A 14,676-nucleotide genomic window follows, 5' to 3' on the forward strand; every position below is an offset into this window, starting at 1 on the left:
GTTAATGAGCAGCATTACTCGATGCCAGAGTAACCCGCTGAGCAAATTTGTGCTCTTGCGAGAACTCTGGATTTCCAGAGTAGATTACCGCTCCAATACCAGAGTTTTCTTTTCCCCAAATTTAGAACCTGTCGGCATTAAACCTCCGCCAGTCTCTATCCAAACCTGGTTCTTTATTTGGGTTCTACAATTTTAATGATAAACAGGAACCAACTGATTGACAAAAAACAACCTTGATTGGAACTTTTCTTCAGAACCTTCACAAATGTACACATATCCCATGTCCAGATTGCTACAACTACACCTTTAAAGCTCATTGTAAAGCCAGCCTCATGCATCCCTGTGTCCTTACCCATGGCATTGGGCTTTAAGAGGGGTAGAATAGCTAAGATCCCTGGATGAGATAGCATGATAACAACAACCCACAGATAAGGTACTAATGCTAGAGGTGGTTTTCAGTTGTGTTCCTTCTGTGCGCTGCAACGAGAAAAGAGAAAAGGTGATATCACACTGATACGGCGTTCTAAAGACTATGGGGCTATGTGTTTTCCCCCCATGCAGGTGGATGTACAATCAATAAAATGGATTAGCTGCAAAGGTATGTATAAAGGTTATCGCCAAGTTCTCCTGCATGAACACAGTGGCGACCCCACGAAACAATTTAGTAATGTGTTAAGCTATTTCTTCTGAGAAAATCGGATTATGTTTTGCCCAACCTAAAAATTGATTTGATATATTATCAAAGGAAAAATTGGTGCTTCTCATCCAGCCCCATTAAGGCTTGAACGAAACTGTCCTTAGTCTATTCTCTAAGGTAGTGGTGTCATTGCAACAGTCATGTTTTTCTTCCACCGTCATGTCCTTTTTTTCCTTCACTGTGGGCCTTTTTTTTTCATCGCATGATCATCTCCTCTCACCCTCGGAGCTTCATCTAGACTCACTCAGTTTCACTTTAGGTTAGTTCCACTCGCCGCAGTCCCGTGTCAACCCTCAGAGAGACTTTAACCGTGTGGTTTTCCATCACGCTGACTGACGATCTAAACAGCCCCTCCACCCCAGTGATTCCTCTATCTCTCTCCCTCCATCTCGCACACTAGTGCGCACACACACACACACACACACACACACACACACACACACATAAAACTGTGACCCCGCTCAAGCCTGATAAAAAAGGCACCACAGCACCCCACCCTCCTCCAAAAAAAGCTGTGTGGATGTGGAGAAAGCCCCTCTCTCAGCTCTCGCTTTTGTTCTGATTATCCCGACACACACACACACACACACACACACACACACAAATGCACACACACACACACACACCTCCACGATTGCCTACATCCTCTCCTGCGCATACACTCTTCTTCTCAACCTGCTCCAGGATCTTGTGTGTGTGTGAGTGTGTGTGTGTGTGTGTGTGTGTGTGTGTGTGGGTGGGGGGTGTTCGACTCTGACCAATGGCATTCAACAGCAGGGCTTTATCCTGAAGCACACTGACAATGCTTTTCACACCTACTTACCACAGCAGAGATGGGGGCGGTGGGCTGCATCATACCCAGGCCCTAAAAGCAGGCTAAAGGCTTTTAGGAGACCCACACAGAATGGACTCTTTAATTACTGACTCAAGATCCCGCAGTAGATTAAAAAACCTAGCAGAAGCTTATATTCATATCCGCAGAATTTTTCAATGAATATAAAAACGGTCATTGATTATGCCGTTAAGGCAGGGAAGTTAAGAAGGGAAATATAAAGTACAGACTGTATAATCACATTAGCTCGCAGTGATTAATGTAATAAAGTGGGATCTTTCTTCCCCATCTGTATTGAACACATTCAACACTGAGGAGATATGCTCCAAATATTAAGCAGCAGTTTCTCAAAATCCACTTAGGCAGTCCTGTGTTTGAAGACATCTGCGGAAGCAATGCAGATGACTCATAAAACATTGTTACACAGCGCAGATAGGGAGGGTGCGGATGAAAAAGTGGAAAAATATTATGTCACTGTATCTGCTTTTGATGCCTGTGCACTTGCAGCGTTTGTAATGACTTTATATTCTTCTTCACCAGGGCTGCAACTAACGATTGTTTCCATTGTGGGTTGTATTCTTGATTACTCGATCAGCTGTTTAAAATATCAGAAAATAGTGAAAAATGTGGATCAGTGTTTTCCAAAGGCCAAGATGACTCACTCAGATGTCTTGTTTTGTCCACAACTGAAAGATATTCAATTTACTGTCACAGAGGAGAGAAGAAACTAGAACATATTTGCATTTAAGAAGCTGGAATCTGAAATTTTCAACTTTTTTTTTTTTATAAAAAATGACTCATAACTGAGTAAGCAACTATGAAAATAGCTGGCGATTAATTGGATTGTTGACAACTAATCGACCAATCGATTAATCTTTGCAGCTCTGGTCTTTACTCCCAGACAGGCAATCAGCTCCCCCCCCCTCCTGCATGATCAATACCGAAGCATTTCTAATCATTGATTATTCAATTATAAAGAAGTTAAATCTGTGACACACTCTCATGTCAGAGCATTAACCAGAAGGGAAGAAGCTTCCTCTTGACTCACTGTTTTTTTTTTCTTCTTCTTTTTTTCTCTCTCTCTTTTTTTATTTTTTATAAACGTGGTGCTTAAAGCGAGCTCAGTGTAGTCCAGGTACTTCACTCAGATGATTATAATGCCACGAGGGTGCAATACATCACTCTTATTAGCCACACTGGAGCACAATGGTATCATAATTAATGGTCGCAGCAGGATTGAACGCTGCCCTGACATGGAAAAGTGGGCCTACTTAAGCTCTACAAGGCATTTAAATATGCAGAGTGAATGGCACAACCCAAACCCTCCTGCTCTAAGGACAGCCCACGCTCATTAGCCTGACACCTTCCGTGGCAACAAGGACGAGCGGCACACACACACACACACAACACAAATCGCAAGCACATACTCTAAACTGTGCATGCACATACCACAGCTACGAACCGTTGCGATAAAAGAACAATCTTGTCCCTCATCAGTGTCCATCACCTCTTTTGCATTTTATCCCTTGCATTGTTGTTTGTTTTTGTGTTAAGGCTTAGTCTACGCTGAATGCGGATGGACATACTATATGTGTCAGCAGCCATTATTCAAATGTTGGGTAATGGCGCTCGGTGTGCGTGCGCGGGCAGTGGGTTTGCAGTGAATGTGGGTGCAGCGGCGTCTGGTGCATGTGCTATACTGTCTAGCACGGGGAAAATGCCTGCGCCGCGAGAGAACAATGCACATAAAAGGCTGTCGGAGGAAGCGTCTGGAGCTGACGTCTTTCACATGGCTCTGAATGGAGCAGCAGCAAGTGTGTGTGTGTGTGTGTGTGTGTGTGTGTGTGTAGTTTATACGCTTACAAGTGAGGCAGAAAGAAACAAACGGAGAGAAAACGCCCTCTAGAATATGTTTGTAGACAGAGACAGGGGGAAAATAATAAGAGTGTGTGTTCACGTCTCGGTCATGCGTCCTGAAATGTGTGTGATTGTGTGTGCCTGTGTTCCTAAATACATGTGTGGGATGGTTAAGTCCTCTCAGATCGCCGTGTGATTTTGGATTTCGTTGTTCTTAACCCACCACACACTCTATTCCTCCTCCTCTCATCTCCTCTCCTCTCCACAAAGCCAGCTTTACTACTTCTCCTCAATTGCTAATGTGGAAGCTTCAGCTACAAGCCTACTCAACAACTGCCAAATGCCTAAAAACCAGCCACTCGTCTCCACCCGGCTCACGACCGTACCGCGTTATCGCGTGGCTCAGTGCAATCAATTATTGCTGCAGTGGAATCATTAATAATTTCCTAATGAAAACGATTCTGTTGATCTGTTGTCTTTTAATTAAACATAATTAGTTGGCTGCTCGGAGCGGTGCCGGGGACTCCTTTAGGGTACAATTTTGTTTTAATACACTGATAATGACATTTTTTTACATTGTGTCAGTTGTTTAGTTATTATTCAGTCACACTATTTCGCAATGTTCCCAGATAACAGATAATAACCCTCGCACCTCCTGTTTGCCACAGTCATTTTAAGAGAGGAAGGTTGAAATGAACAATTAAATTTTGAACTGTAAGAGTCCTCTCCTCTCACTGTTTAATGCTGCCAGGGAGCCGTGCAGGTTTTACACTTCTATTTCAGCTGGGGAAAGACAAATACTCCAAATGTCTTTGGCAGAACATTGCAAGGCTGTCATGAGTCAAATAGATACTACATGTGTCCGAGCAGGTCATGCTAGTTCATCACATGCCTCAGAGGTCTGCAGCTCTGGAGCAGTGGGGAAGAGCAAATGAAGGCATAAAAAAAGGATCTGATTGTGAAGACTTAGAGAATATGAAATAACACAAAGACACAGCGAGTTGGCTAATTCGGCACTGTCCGGGCTTATGTAAAACGGCCTAGTTACATTGGTCAATTTCTGCACGAACAATGGACTAAGTTGCTCCGGAGACTTATTGGACATGCTGTATCTGAATGTGGTCTGGCTTAAGAGGCTTACAGTTGAAAAGTTTAGGTGACCTCTGAATAATGCCACATAATATGGTCACATGGAGCGTGTGTAGTTTCAATGGGCTCAGATATCAGGTAACAATGGAGTAAGCACAATGGAGGCTCACACTGGGTTGAATGAAGTCATATATTGTACTTTAGACCTAAAAATGACACTTTGCACACTCACATCGGCCTGTGTTTGAGAGGTTTCATCCAATGGGACTGTAATATACTGCAGGAATTTGAAATTTCCAGGGAAAATATTACCAAATATAACTAAGTTGGTGTTAAAATAACATCTTTGTTTACACTTAACAAGAGTTTGCTGGTGGTATATATACTATTTTTTTAAAGATGAGTTCTAGGGACATTTTAGGCTTTTTTTTTAGACATGAAAGGGGAGAGAGAGGGAATTGCTTCGAGAAGTAAACCTCTATATATGGTGAGCTACCCAGGCGCCTAGTGGTACAACAAGGAATTAAACCAATAAGTAATTCTATGTGCAGCTAAATATTGTCTATATGTATTTTTCTGTCCCACATGCACAAGCCAAACGGCTGTAAATCCTACATGTGTAATTATTCCCAAAAATGTACAAGAAATGCACATTTTACTCCAGTTTGAGTAACAGTTGCTAAAAGCTACAGTGCCCAGCTGTTATAGTAAATGATTTTATGAATGTTAGAGACGTATTTTTCCTCTTCTTGGGGGTTTGAATCCAACCTGCGGCCCTTTCCTGCATGTCTTCCCCCCCCTCTCTCTCTCCCTTTTGATGTGTAAGCTCAATCAAAGGTGAAGAATACCCACGAAAAAAAGAAGAAGAACGTTTTGAGGGGTAAAGACAAATGCATTGCTGGTCTTGTTGTTTTCATGGGATTTGTTCACAATGAGAGAAATAGAGAAAAACGTCCGACTTATCCTTTGTACAGCGGTTGGACTAAACGCATCACAGGCTCGGTCACGTTGGCTGTTGCCTTGAAAAAGGCTAAAAATCAGGCAGGAGCTCAGATTTGAACAGACCTTTCATATGTAACAACTGGGAGATGTATTTTCTCTGTTAAATCTCTCCTACTTTCCAGTTGCATTGTTTAGCAATCTGTTGTTTATCTGTACAGAAAACTCTCCACAGGTTTCTCTCTCTCACTCTCTCTCTCTGAGTCCCTGTCTGTCATTCTCTCTCTCTCTCTCTCTGTCCCTACCTCTCTTTCTCCTCCGTCTCCAGCGTTACTGTAACATATAATTACTCTGCAGACTTGCGGCCTGTTTCTATAACTTCAGGGGTTCAAAGAAAGCTGTCAGAGTGTGGAGGAGAGCATTGTGGGAGTTCCAGGTGGATTTCTCGATAATGAGTTAGCGCAGTAGTAGAGTCGAGAGTTTTAGTAATGGCTGGCTGCTAAGGCTCTTCCTGGGAGTTTAATGTAAAACAAACAGGGCCATGCTGACAGCCTGGGAAAAACAGATATTGCACTTTTCCACTTCCTCTTCAGGGCTCTCGCTGCCTCTCGTTCTAAGAACAGCAATTCAAAGAAGAATTTATATTCATGAAATGGCTCTGCGGATCCTGATTTAAGACAATTGAAAGCCTCAAACTTTACACGTGGTCTTTGACTTCCAATTTCTTTTAACCCTCCTGTTGTCCTCGGGTCAAATTTGACCCGTTTTCAAAGTTTCTAAATCAAAAATTTGGGTTTCTTTTAAGCTGAGTTTGGTTCCATTCAACGCAAAGTTAATGATCAGGTCACTACCTTTTCAAACACAGCATCCCAAAACTAAATTTTAACATATCTGTGATCATCCATCAACACATGTTCCTCTGATCTTAGCAATAAGTCAAAACAAACCAGGATTTCTGTTCAGCAAACATCTCCTCACTATCTGCATAGCTGCCTGTCCCCTGAACACACTGTAAAAAACATCTCCTCACTATCTGCTAGCTGCCTGTCCCCTGAACACACTGTAAAAAACATCTCCTCACTATCTGCTAGCTGCCTGTCCCCTGAACACACTGTAAAAACATCTCCTCACTATCTGCTAGCTGCCTGTCCCCTGAACACACTGTAAAAACATCTCCTCACTATCTGCTAGCTGCCTGTCCCCTGAGCACACTGTAAAAAAACACGGTCTCTTTATACATCCCAGGGTCTAAAAAACGGCAACAGTAACCATTTTGTTTGACAATACTTCAAACGCCAACAAGACGTGAGCCAACATCACTTAGAGCAGGGGTTCCCAAAACTTTCAGCCCACGACCCCCAAAGTAACGGAGCAAGTGACTAGCGACCCCCCCACTATAAACGCATGTAAACATTATATCATCATCATATATATAAGCACGCACTATAGGCGTGAAACTCAAAAGAGCTGTTCCCTTTTTATTTATTTGCTTGGTTTTATTTTAAATTTAGCCACTAGTTTTATCTTGTGTTAAAATCATGGCTAACATATGCTATTTCTAATTAAATGTTTGTTTTATTTCTGGAAATCAACTTACGACCCCCCCTCTCTGGCTCGCGACCCCCCTGTGGGTCCCGACCCCCACTTTGGGAATCACTGACTTAGAGCACCATTAAATAAAAAAAATTAGACATAAATTAATATAAATGAATTCCAAGAAAAATTGTAAAACTAGTGATAACAAGTTGGTATTAGTAGTTTACATAATGATGGTAGTGGGGAGGGGGGGACCCGGGAGGACAACAAGTTCCTAGTCTACACGTAAGACAACATAAGGGTTAAATGGATAAAATTGCTCCTGTCTTTCTGTTCATCTGGATAAAATGAGAGGGATAGAATGCAGAACACACATTCTCAGGGAAGACATTGTTTTGCTGGCAACCGGAATTGTAGGATCCCAGAAATAGACAAATTAATCTAGAAGAGAAACGTTCAGGTTAACTTGTCTTGGTGCTGATGACCCGGGGCCCCCCGCGGGTGGACCTGACCACACCTCCCTGCTGCTTGTTACACACTCCAACGCATGTATTATACATAACACACTGGTGGTGCTACTGCTGGAACACAACTCTCAGAGGAATCATTTTCGATGACTCTCTCTCTCTCTCTCTCTCTCTCTCTCTGCACACATTTCTCCCACTTCTTGAGTTTCGGGTGGTGGGGGTAGGGGGCATAGAGAACGAGCGGTGGTACGACATGTAATGCAGAAATCATACACACACACACAACACCCAACAGTAAGCTACAGCCACTCAAACCAATCACCAGGCCTTACTTAGAGATACTCCCCCACAGATTCACACTGGCAAGCATCCAAAGTGAACTGCTACTATCTTTGCAGGCAGCCATAAAGAAAGCCGAGACCAGTGAAAAGGTAAGCCAAACACACACATTCTGCAAGCATACTGTGTATTGAGATATTCACTGTTTTCCATAAGTGACGCATCTCGGGGAGCAATGAAGCAGCCCACAGAGGGGAAAAAGTGCAGCGGTGAAGATATAAACAATCTGGGCTTCTGCTGTTTTTCTTCCAAGGTGGGGAAAAACTCCTGTTGGATTCTTTCCGTTTAGTCGATCTAGTGTCGACACTATGAACGCCACTCCAGCGCCGCTTCAAAAGCAGAAATAAAGGGTCAAATTCAAAATTGAATTTGACATAGATTTGATATATACTTGGCACGCTGACTTTCAATTTCAATGTCACCTCCAGAGGGTGCCCACACATGCTTGTTGGAATATTTAAAGGAAGTAGATGAAGAAGAATGAGCGGGTATGAATCAGTCCGGATGCTGAACGGCATCAAACGCTTTCGCCACTTTCGGAACTTACTCCCAGTCCACCTCAACGGAAAAAAAGAAAGTCGCCAGAAGCGAAAAATGTGGAACAATTTTGGATAGAGAGCCGGGAAAAAAACGGACAGCCAACCAATTTATGGGACAGCTCTGTGGCAAAGTTGCTACAATGCGGTTTGAGTCAAGTATGGAATTACACAGGATGAATTTTTTGTACCTTGTGATATCCCGGTAGTGTCCAATTTTTTATATTTTTTTAGGTGTAGCATTCGTTTCAAAGTCAAAAGTTATCCCGACGAGAAAACTCAAGACAGGTTTTTGTGATATATGTTCTAAGTTTAATTAAATAAAAAATAAAAAAATATATTGTCACTGTCAGGCAGGAACCTTGCATCTCCATATTTTATCATCTTTTTAATTTTTTGGGGCAGAGGGGGGAGAGAGGGGGGAATGACATGCAGCAAAGGGCCACAGGTCGGAGTCCAACCCGGGCCCTCTGCATCAAGGACTCAACCTCTATATATGGGCGCCCGCTCTACCAGGTGAGCTACCCAGGCGCCCTGTCTTCATCTTGTTCAAATCATAAATCAGTGCTATTGGTCACCCCTTACTTTACATCGGTTTTTGGTGTTTTTTGACCCCAACTTCATTTTCCAGGCAGCGCGTCATTCGTTATATTTAGGGTTAAGGTTAGGGTTAGCTGCCTGGAAGGCGACGGTGGAGGCAAAAAACACCATCGAGCCTTTACATCTGTCTGTAGGTTTAACAAATATTTAAGGGGTGGTGAAACAGGGGGGCACCCCCCCCCCCCGATATGTCACTCCATTGGGCTGTCAATCTGACAAATTGGGATCTATTGGGTCAGAGTTCTGTCACTTAGCTGCCTGTTCTACCAATCGCTGCCTTTCCATTTTGGTAACTGGATTTAGAATTTAAACACACATCGTAAGTGTACTTTAGAAATTTGTCCACATGTTAGAAATGTTAGGGCCAGCTTGGAAGAAGAAACATATTGACCTCACTGTAGAGCACTTGCTGTCTTTGTTGAAGTTTGAGGCAAGTTTATTGTAAGTGTGTTGTTTTTTTCAAGGGCAAAGCACAAAATTCTGGGCCCTGTAGAAAGGCTTTCTCTATGGGCCCCTCCGCTACTATTCAGTCTACCATCTTTTTGGGCCACCCCCCAGTCTGACACCCCTGATTATTTTTACACAGTTCTGTAAAAAAAATCTTCACAGCCCTTGTCACATGACCAAATTATTGTTTCCATGATGAAAATGTATAATTGTTGTTCTAGCCAATATTTCCTATATTTCTAAGCAGATGTTCTACGCTGTATTCGGATTATCGGTCCCCACGTGCCACCCCACTTTCTCAAAATCCCCCCCCAGAAACCTGGAATGGCCCCTGAATAGCTCAATAAAATGTTTTCAAATGAACTTTTTCTTTAATTTCCGGAAAAACAACAGTTTTAGACATGCAAAGTTGTCCCCCAACAGCAACGACGTACTACTTTCATCAACAAATACGCTCCTTCTACAGAAAAATGAAAGCAGTTGAATGGCGTCGGATGTATTTCATGTTCTTTCTCCCCCCACCCGGCTCAGTGATGTCTAAGACACAGCGACTACGAGGTGACGCAGAGATACTTAACTTCTATCTATCTAGATTGAAATTAATTCTTTGTATTCACCATCCTCTCTATTATCGTTCCCCATCGGTTGGCAAGCGTGTGATGTTCTGCAGTAGTGCATTTGTGAAGATTACTGTAATGAACTCATACAGCACAACACAGAACAACTCTCCCTCTCAAGGGGGGGGGGGGGCGGGACGTCTGGAGATGTTATTGTGCTTAATTTAATAAAAGGTCAAACAGGAAGTGACAAAGAAAGGAAAACCGCCAGTGATACACAGCCGAGGTGATGATGATGATGCAATCTCCAGGATACATGCACATATGAAGAAGAATGGCGAAAGGATGAAAAAAAGTGAGAAATCTTGTTTAATGGGCCCTCCCCCACTCCATTTTTTTTGTTTCATACAGTCAAGTCTCCGAGCAAAAAAAAAAAAGATTAGAAGATTTTAAAGAAGTGCATAATCTTCTTTCACAGCTTATCAAAACTTTAATGATTTGTTGATAAAGAGCACAAAGTTAAGTAGCCGGTTAAGAGGATAACTCCCCAGTGCAGTCTAGTGATTAGTAGATGAGAATTGGGAGACTGAAAATCCGGGGTTGCAAATCCCACTCCTGCCACTTATTTGGGGAAAAAAAGGGAGAAGAAGCTCGGTTTCAGCTTTTGGGGGTATTGTCACGGGGTAATCATTTTTTGAAAAGTGATAAATGGAGCCCCCTTTTTCCTTCACCCTCTGGAATCCCAAAACACATCTTTATTTACGTATTTATTTCGCAGTGTCTCTCTGGTTAACACCCGTCAAGACCCAATTATAGCTGCCGAAGCCTGGTGCTTTCATGGGAAGTGAAGCTTCCACCACTGTAGTGTCAGGGCTGTATACACTTTAAGAATCTTCTCATACAATCTGCAACAAACCAGGCTCTCTACAGATCCATGGTTTTTTTTTTTTTTTAATGAGGGTTTGCCGGACACAATGCAGCAGATCGAGGAGTTTATCGTTGTGACAGTGGGTCATTTTGTTTTTTTTTTGTGCTTTTTAGGGTGAAGGCTGAGTGAACAACATGGATTCGTCTGACAGATATGTTGCATTCCTTTCCACTTATTTGCATAAATCCGTTTCTGGCAAAGGGGGGGGGGGGGGGGCTCCTTGTATGAACATGTCTGATTTATTAAAGATATCCAGATAAAGCTGTGCCGAATTAGTGAGAGAACAAATGAAGCAAAATGGCAAGCCCATCTCCACTTGTGCTCTGCTCGCTATCAGCACCGAGATAGGGATTCACTTAGTATATAAAAAAAGAGGAAAAAAAGGGCATTAATTACCTTGTGAAATCTAAAGACCATTAACTTTGTGTGTCAAGTGATGTTTCTCAGCGCCTAATCAGAGTTTTAGTGATATAAATGAGTCTTTGGAGTAAAACAGATATGGTGTGGGAGAGTTTGTGTTACTATGTGGGAGCTGCAGTTATTTGTGTGGGTTTGTGACTTTGGGGAAGCAAAAGGAGAGCGAGAAAGGAGACAAAAGTAGAGACACAGGGACAGACAGACCGAGGGGAGAGACAGGCAGGAGTGGAGGGTTGTCAGTGTCTGTTGCGGCGGCGGCGGCGGCGCTGTGGCGTGGTGTGTTGCGCTGCCGAGAGATAACAGGATGCCGGGCGCTGCTTGCTTACCTTTGCTGTACACCACGCAGTTGTTTTTGTTGTCTTCCGCTCCCTGCCAAGTCACATCCAGCAGCCACCTGGGGCCGGCGCTCAGCACCACCGGGACCGTGCTCTTCGTCTTCTGGACGGGGACAGATAACAAACACTAATCATTTGCTTATTTCGGTGATTAAAGAAACATTAATAGCCACCGAGTTCCGCTCTTCTGCTGCTCTGAATGGCCATAAACAGACAATTTCAGAAAGTATACACCATGCAACTCATGTCCAACCCAATTTGTTGTTTATTTTTTACACTGAGAAGATTTCAGAATCAGGTTTTGTGTGTGTGTGTGTGTGTGTGTGTGTGTGGTAGTAGAAGTCAAAGTCCTGCATTGTAAATGTTATTTAAGTAAAAGTGTGTAAGTATCATTAGGAAAATGTACTTAAAGTAGGAAAAACAAAAGTACTCAATGCAGAAATATCCTCACATTTAAGAAATTGGAAACGATCTAAACAGTACTCTAATGCCAGTTTGCTGTTGGGTAGTTTAATAATAATAAAATCTAAATTTGTAAAGTAACTTATGTTGTCTGGTTAATGTAATGGAGTGAAAAGTGCAAAATTAAAGTATAAAATTGGCATGAAATGAAAAGACTTAAGTAGAATACCTGCAATTTGTACTTAGGTGCAGTATTTAGCAAATGTACTGTGTTTGCGTGCATGCATGTGTGTGTGTGTGTGTGCATGCGTGCATGTGTGTGTGTGTGTGTGTTGGTCCCACAGACAAAGGCTGGTCGGAGTGGTGACAAATGGGTGCAAGAGCCTGCATTGTATCCAACAGGAAGGAATAATCATCCAGGATTGGACCCAATGATTCAACATCAGATCTCTAAGATTAAGAAGAACATCTAAGGTGTCTGGGAATTATGAAAAAAGAGAAGGAAAGAAAGGAGGAAAAAAAAAAAAAAGGTGGTGACTTTCAGAGAGAAGGAAGCGAGCATTCGGCGGTGAACTTTGGGCACATTGTGCCTCGCTATCGCCAGGATCTCACTGTTTCCTGAAACAAGCAGGGAAGAATTTAAAGAATCAGTATCCATTTCAAAGGCCGATTGAGGTTAGGGCTTTTATAATATGCCGGAGAAATTATTCTGAGTGTGTAAGGTCATTTTTCTTCTTGGTCAGAGGTCAAACGTGGAGTTTTATTTCTCAGAAGGAAAAAAAAAATTAAACTGGGAGATAGAGCATGCACCGCAATGGATTCACATGGTGCAGTGTCACCAGATTGGCTCGCTCCATTTCTCCTCAAAGGAGTTTCTGTTTGATTTTATACTGCGATTCTTCTTCTTTTGCAAAATAGAGTGATGGTGGATTTTTTGGTGTTTGGTGAAAGAAGACAAGAAGAAGAAAACTGCACTTCGTAACAAATTCTTTTTTTAGAGGTGCCTTTTTTAGTCAATTCAATTTTGAATTTGTTCAAGGAATGTTGGCGATAGGGTGCCCGGGAGGTCTAGTGGTAGAGCGCGCGCCCATATATCGAGGCTCTGTCCCTTGACACAGAGACTGTAGGTTCAATTCCGACCTCATGTCATTCACCCTCTCTCTCTCTTTCTCTCTCTCTCTCCCTTTTCATGTCCAAGCTGTCACAAAAACCAATAAAACGCCTAAATGCCAAAAAATAATCCTTAAAAAAGAAAAGAAAAAAAGAAAACTGATTGATTTCCTTTCACTTGTTTTAAATTCCACAAGCCATTTGTTGTAGTTTAGCAGAATACTGAAAGCAGTAGAAATGCAGACCTGAGTACACTGTAGCATCTGTTTATATATTGTCATCAGGATATTCAATATTGCACATTTTGTTCCTATCGTGCAGCCATAGTTGGGGGTGTGTGGTGTGGTGGATGGAGGGGGTGGGGGGGGCTGGGTATGGTAGCGACATAACAGGCCGCTGGGTACAGTAGCCTATTACTCAAAGGCAAAATGTCAGTGTATCAAGGCCATTACTTTTGAACCCCGGGGCCCTCCTTCATTAGGATGTTACAGAAATAGTTTAGCCGAGAGAAAATGGGGTTGGGGTGCAATCTCAACACTTCATTTCTTTTTTTTCCGTCTGAGACAGCCAGTGACAGGACACACTGTCCATCTGCCTAATGCAACAGCAAAAAAAAAAAAAAAATACGAGTCCTCTTGCTGCCTTTCACTTCCAGTATTTCTCCCTCCGCAAAAAGGCAACAACCTTCAAGGATAAATGCAAATGTCACTTGAGCATGTTAAAGGTCTGAATTGGCACAGCTATGCACAAGAGATGAGCACTGTGCTTCGACAGTGCGCCTGCATGCCCCCCCCCCCCCCCCCCCCCCTCCTCCTCCTCCTCTTCCTCCTCCAGAACCCCCCCCCCTCCAGCCGCCTAATTCTCTTTCCGTGAACTCTATCTAGTCGGAGGCTGGAGGACAAACGCAGTCTTTTTTTTAGAGAGCATCACTTATAAATAGCAAATAGTGTACATCTCAGAGAGATAGCAATCTGTTTGGATTTTGTCCGCAAATGAAGAAAACAAATACTAAATAAAGACAGAATTTGACATAGTCCGTATATATGTGGATAAATATATTTCCATAGACAAACATATATAGCTCTGCACATTGGCAAACTACCCTGCCAAACTGATCAAACACAGACAGTAAATTGTGTCTGTTGATATTCTTATTCCTTCCCCTGGCATCTCCTTATCCCCCCCCTGGCAGAAGATGAGAGAGAGAAGACCTCTGTAATTTAAGTCATCCTCCATTTCACATTTCAAATTAGCCTCACAATAAAGTCTTCTATCCGCCTAACCTGAGAACCTCACACCCCTGTCAAAGGAGCAGAGCAGACCGGGCCGATTGTTGCCATGGACGACTATCTGAAATGGGAATCAGATTAACCCTTCCTTAGATCTCCAGACTGGAGCCATCTCTTATTCAGCAGCGAGAGGCCTCTCCGCCGTCCCTCTGAGCTTCTGGGAATTCATGATATTCCAGCTGCTCTTAATGTAGCCAACAGGGACAACATGAACTCGACATCTTCCCACTGTTAGACATCATGAGACATTTGTAAAAAAAAAAAAAAATGATTACAGCAATTTCAATTGTTCCTTTTAA

The 14,676-nt window shown here is 42.7% G+C and overlaps 1 protein-coding gene across 1 annotated transcript in view; it reads right to left on the reverse strand.

Annotated features, from left to right (window-relative positions):
• zfpm2a (zinc finger protein, FOG family member 2a) overlaps positions 1–14,676 on the reverse strand; it is a 161,873-nt gene that overhangs the window by 63,765 nt on the left and 83,432 nt on the right. The window contains exon 5 of the mRNA XM_032517845.1: positions 11,568–11,679. Within this exon, the coding sequence (XP_032373736.1) occupies positions 11,568–11,679 (112 nt within the window). The remainder of the gene's footprint in view (positions 1–11,567; positions 11,680–14,676) is intronic.

Source organism: Etheostoma spectabile, chromosome 6, assembly GCF_008692095.1.
Source record: "Etheostoma spectabile isolate EspeVRDwgs_2016 chromosome 6, UIUC_Espe_1.0, whole genome shotgun sequence".
Classification (NCBI taxonomy): Eukaryota; Metazoa; Chordata; class Actinopteri; order Perciformes; family Percidae; genus Etheostoma; species Etheostoma spectabile.